We start from the raw sequence: 5,868 nt of genomic DNA on the forward strand, positions 1-5,868 counted from the left end.
ATTAATTTATTTATTTATTTTGGCAGAACTGGTGGGGATTGAACTCTTTGTCCTTGCCAGGCAAGCGCTTATTCTACTGAGCCATCTCCCCAGCCCCAAAATGCTTCTTTTAAAAAAAAGTTCCTTCCACAACAATGTTCGTGAAGAAGACTGGAAGGACTGCTCTGCCAAAAAAAATAGGTACCACGACTTACTTGCTTTGTTACAGGTTGATTTGCACAACTGAGCGTTTAATTCTACTACACTGAAATAGATGACACTGATATTTGCACATTATAAATACAACAATATCTCTTAAAGAACATAGAAGTATCATTGCTTTTAAGTTCTCAAAATTAAATACAAAGTCAATTTTACATGTCTCTGAAAAGCAACTATATCAATTCAACCTAGACATCTGTGAAAACTTTATCTTGAAATTTAAAACCTTAAGTGAAAAATATTATAAAGATTCCTATTTAATAATGCTCTGACAAAACACAATAAAACTTCATCATTTTTCTGGTCATTTTAATGAGATCCAGAAAATACATAGTTTTACTAATTGTACCATTTGCTATTAGTTTTTATTTTTTGCTTTGTGGAGCTATATTGCTTTCATTTTCTGGCTTGCTGTTCTTTCCTGCATGCCCACTAGAGATTCTCATATTTTTTCATTTCTTTATTGCTTTTGCCTAAGGCTTCATACTCTATTGGTACATTTTTTTGGGAAATGTAGATATTCTTGATCCAGTGTTTTTAAATAACTCTACAGCTGACCAAGGCTCTCATTATTAACAAACACCTCTGTTTCTGGCAGGGGAAATGCTCTGAGCACAGGTGGCTGTTTTACAGATCTCCGGTGGGAGGCTGCACTGTACTGTCACTCACAACAGATGCCAAGCAAGACCTTCTCTACCAGGAGCTAAAAATACATATCGAATACCAAAATTAAAATCTTACTCATAAAAATGATTTACTATTATTATGTTTTTTTGGTTACGCAGTTTTTACTGTGTAATTTATTTTTTGTAACACAATAAGAATGAATCGACTTTTGTTGAACAACTCACACACACAATATGTTCCTTATTAGAACTGCTTACTTACTACTGAACTTTCCTCATTTATGTCTGTGACCCAGATCTACTTTCACAGTACCATCAGAAAAACCAAGTGATTAATTTAAGTAAAATTAAATGTTGAATTAAACTTAAATGAAATAGCTACATCTATAAAAGAGAAGAAAATTGAAGCTGCATAAAATACTGACAAATAAACCAATTTATCATAGCATAGTTGTCAAGGGGCAGAATTACTGAATAAATTCAGAATGCCATTGTCAAAATTATCTTGATCAATATTTGCAAAGCACTGATTTAATTTTCTTCTGAGTTATGATGAGTTTATATATATATATATGTATATATATATATATATATTCAGACATACTTGCTTAGATATATATATATATATATATATATATATATATATATATATAGACAAATACTTGCTTAGTGATATTTTCATGTGAGGGTATTTTCTTCTTTACTAATTAACAAAATAATATCATTTTTCATGGACTCTGTTTTAAGATAAATTCTTATTTATTTATGTATGTATTTAGTACAGGGTCTACAGGGTCTGCAGGGTCTCACTATGTAGACTGGACTTGTTGTGATTCTCCTTTTTTCAGCCTCCCAAGCTCTGGGATTACACACACACACCACCACGCCCAGTGCCAATCACTGTCTCAGTGCACTCTGGCGGTGGGGCTGGCACAAACGCCAGGGATCAAACCCTGGCTGCTGCACTCTGCCTAAGCAGGCTCTTCAGTCCACTGAGCTATTTGGCTAGCCCTTTATGATAAATTCTTATCTCCTGTACATCTCAGTCTTTGTTTCTTTCTTTTTATATTGCATATGTTTCCACAGTCTTAATATTATCACTAATTGATTATTTTATTTTATTTATGTCATTGTCGTTTGTAAGTCAAAAGAACCTGCTTAGCCAAAAGAACTAATCACAAAACTTAGATGAGATTATTGGATTGGGTTGCAACTCATTCCTACCTAACAAGCTTTGATAACCATTGTTGTCATTGATTTTTCTGGGCTAGAAGTGACCCAGAGGTCTCCTTCTGCAGTCAGCAAACAACTTTCTGGGGGAGAAAAAGTCTGGATTGCTGCGAATGGAGTTCAATTGTCCAGCAAGGTTTAGGATTCAATAATAGACCACAGAAGAATGAGTCATGCAAACACTTCTCTTTTCTAGATACGTATTCTAGTGAGACACATAGACCACAGTGTTCTGAGGAAGGAAAGATAAATACTGGAAGACACATGTGTTTGTCTTTCTGACATACTGCATTGGACAGAAGCCCTGACTGATGAGGCATTACTATAAAGAAATTCATAGCTTGAGTAGGTATAACATTTACAGATCATTTAATGCAAAGAGTTATGTCATATTTCACATACACATGAATATAAATATATGTAAATGTTACGGTTTGTGTCTAAGTGCCCCCCCAAAAAGCCTCATGCAGTCTTGGGGTGGCTTCTGGAATTTGTGATTGATTTTTGTTGGTGTGGATGCTGCCTGCCCTGAGGCAGGTAATTTGCATTACAATGTAATGTGGGAAGAGAAGCCAGCTGCTTGAGCTGCTGCTACCCCTCCCTTGCGCTCTTGCTCTTTGCTGCCACCATGAAAGGTTGCTTTCTGCTATGTGATGCTCTGCCTCAGACCCAGCTGAATATGGACTGAAACCTCCAGTAACTGTGAGCTAAATAAACCTTTCCTTTCTACATTTTGGGTGTTGGGTATTTGTCCCAGCAATGAGAGAAGAGTAACTAAGACAGTAAATATATATGTATATATAAATATCTATCTCCATTCATGTGTACATACACATATACACATACATTAAATGTTTGAAATTATATATATATGTCCATATATATGTAAATATATATGTCCATATATATGTAAATATATACATTTATGTTATATGTATATATCAAGGTAAAAGGTTTTGCATACTAGCAAGTGTCACCACTAAACTCCTTCACTGTACAACTTTGCACTGGCTGGCTCTATCAAATTATTAATGTTTAATTTTTTTAATTAAACTTTGTTGCTTTTCCACATCTTGCCAGCCTGTTTCTTTGCTGTTCTCTGATATGATTTTGGTAGAGTATGGCAGTACTTCGGTACAGGGCCAGTTACTCTCCTTTTAACTTGCAATTTGTCCCACTTTCGCAATCAACAGTCAAGGTTCTTCACAAAACAGAGAAATGCAAGTAAAAATTTTTCAGAAATATGTTGTGGATTCCTGCTTTAACAACCACAAGTGATGCTCACAGAGACAGAAAGGAATAAAGAAAATATTTAAGATGAAGGAGACCAGTGCCTCTTTTGGTGGGACATGTACTATCACAAAGAAGAATAAATACATGGGGTGCGACCATCAAAATTATGATGTAAAATTTGAAATCCTGTTTATTTTTATGTTTTTTAATTTATCTCCAAAAGTTATGATGAGATGTATAATTTCTTTTTACCTGGACTCCCCAAGTGGTACCCAGTAGTAAAATTCGCTTTAAATCCCCTTCCAGCTAGTGATGTGTCAGTGATAAAAAGCACAGTCATCCTGTTGGTGGTAGAGAACACATCCTTCACTGGACCAGGTCCTGTGTACACAGCTGTTTCAGTGGAGAACAAGATAGTGATTTCTTTGCAACTAGGACATACCCTTTGTTTCCCATCTGTCTCCTTCTCCTCCTTCTCTTTGTCCTCCTCCTCCTCCTCCTCCTCCCCCTTCTCCTAAATGTATTTAGTACAGGGTCTACAAGGTTTCACCACACAGATCGGACTCCTAGTGATTATCCTAATTTTCAGTCTCTCAAGTTCTGGGATTACAGGCATGCACCACCATGCCCCGTCTCAGTTGCTGTCACAGAACACCCTGGCGGTGGGGCTGGCACGGCATACCGGGGATCAAACCCCGGTCCCTGCGCCTGCGTAAGCAGGTGCTTTGATCCACTGATCTATCTGGCTGGCCCTTCTGTCTGTCTTCTAGATGAAGTGCTGCAGTGTGGATCATTCGTGAAGGAGCTATATGTCACTAATTTGTAGATCCTTTTATATCTTCCAATGCTGCTTCAATAAAGATACCTTCTGTATTAATTTTTAAAATATCACTTGAAGTTCTGCAGCTGTATAGCTTGATTATACATTCTTCATAGTATTATCTGGGTTAGTAGATATTTTCCTCTTTTGAGCAGTAAAGGTTATAAAGCAATGAAGGCTATAGTCCCCTTTAGCGAATGTTTGTCCAAATTAATTTTATAGTATTGGTAAATTGAATCATAAATCCAAATCTGAAGAATGAATTTACCACAGATAATATAAACTAAGCTGTTGGTTTTCAAACTATTTCCCGCTAATCCCTAGACTTTAGAGATTTCGTAAACATACATTACTCAACAATGCTTCAGCTTATTAGGAAATGCATTCATCTCCTTAATGATTTTATGCATAAGAAATCCTAAAACAGTTCGATCTCAGAAGAAGTTTTTATTTATGGATTCTAGAACCTTAACTGTGGTACTTCTGGACTTGCATTGATTTATATAGGTAGGAAGAGGTGAATTGGCACATTTTTATTTTTCTTGGTTGGATGTACACTGGAGTTTTTACTAAAAAGATGATTTAAACTGAAAATGAAAATACTTGTAATTGTACATGTATACATAAAAACCAAATTTAAGTTTCTCAGTTTTTTCCAGTATCTTACAAGTACATAAACTTTCATTCCTGTATTTATCCTGCTTGTGGCTGTGAAAATCCTCTTTGAGGGAGACCCTAGGTACAGCCTAGTGTTCTGTGGGGTTTTGCTGGAGAAGGCTGTCTGGGGGAAGGCATCTTCTCCACTGTGCTCCTTTATGTGCAAGGGAGAGCTTCCCAAGGACTCAGCATCCACTGCTTGCAGTGTTTATGTCATTGTATCCTGACTGCAAAAGGGCATTTGGCCAGAATTTACAGTAATATATGTCCTTAGCTTTTGATCTGCAAGCTTTTAAAAAAATGTATTTAGTACAGAGTCTGTAGAGTCTACAGGGTCTACAGGGTCTCACTACATAGATCAGACTCATAGTCATTCTCCTCTTTTCTGCCAAGTTCAGCGTGCCCTGCAGGCGGAGCCTGCATGACACGCTGGGGATTTAATCCTGGGCACTTTGCTCTGCCTAAGCAGGCGCTTTACTCTGCTGAGCTATCTCTCTGGCCCTCCTGGTTTGCAAGTGTTAAGGCTGTTTGCTGGTAGGAACTAATCACTTGAAAATGTTGAACGTCATTTGTCAAAAACTCTGAAGATGAGCATTATTATACTAACAATGCAACTGTGCCCCATATGGAATGTTCTACATAAACAACAATATGTTATCCTATTGTATCTTCATTTTGTCAGTTGTAAAAATGATTGTGCCTGTTGAGATTTGCTCTGTGCATCAGTTTCAAGCTCTGCAGAGTTCACAGTTTCCATATTGCAGACTTACTTAAGAATAAAGAATCAGCTTCTCCTCCATCTCTGATTTCAACTACATCTTCAATATTTTCTAAGTCAAATTCTTGAAAATGAAGCTGTATATTTTTTCCTTCTTGTGCGTTTAAAATCCAAACACCTTATAAGAAATAAAATCCAAACAATTTGGAAAATTAAATTGTACAGTTTTTCCTTTAGTGCATTTAAATCACAGACGTCTTAAAATAAAAGCAACGCTTAAATCACAATACACTTCTTTTGGTTTCTCCACTATCTGTGTAGAATTGCAGATCGTTTTACAGATTTTTTTTAATTTTATTTATTTATTTATTTGAGAGAGAGAG

At 36.2% G+C, this 5,868-nt stretch overlaps 1 protein-coding gene across 1 annotated transcript in view; it reads right to left on the reverse strand.

The window, feature by feature from the left end:
* Tmprss15 (transmembrane serine protease 15) overlaps positions 1 to 5,868 on the reverse strand; it is a 133,901-nt gene that overhangs the window by 56,914 nt on the left and 71,119 nt on the right. The window contains exons 14-15 of the mRNA XM_004639096.1: positions 5,538 to 5,663; positions 3,543 to 3,683 (exon numbers count right to left, since the gene is read on the reverse strand). Of these exons, the coding sequence (XP_004639153.1) occupies positions 3,543 to 3,683; positions 5,538 to 5,663 (267 nt within the window). The remainder of the gene's footprint in view (positions 1 to 3,542; positions 3,684 to 5,537; positions 5,664 to 5,868) is intronic.

This window comes from Octodon degus, unplaced genomic scaffold (assembly GCF_000260255.1).
Source record: "Octodon degus isolate 3935 unplaced genomic scaffold, OctDeg1.0 scaffold00106, whole genome shotgun sequence".
Classification (NCBI taxonomy): domain Eukaryota; kingdom Metazoa; phylum Chordata; class Mammalia; order Rodentia; family Octodontidae; genus Octodon; species Octodon degus.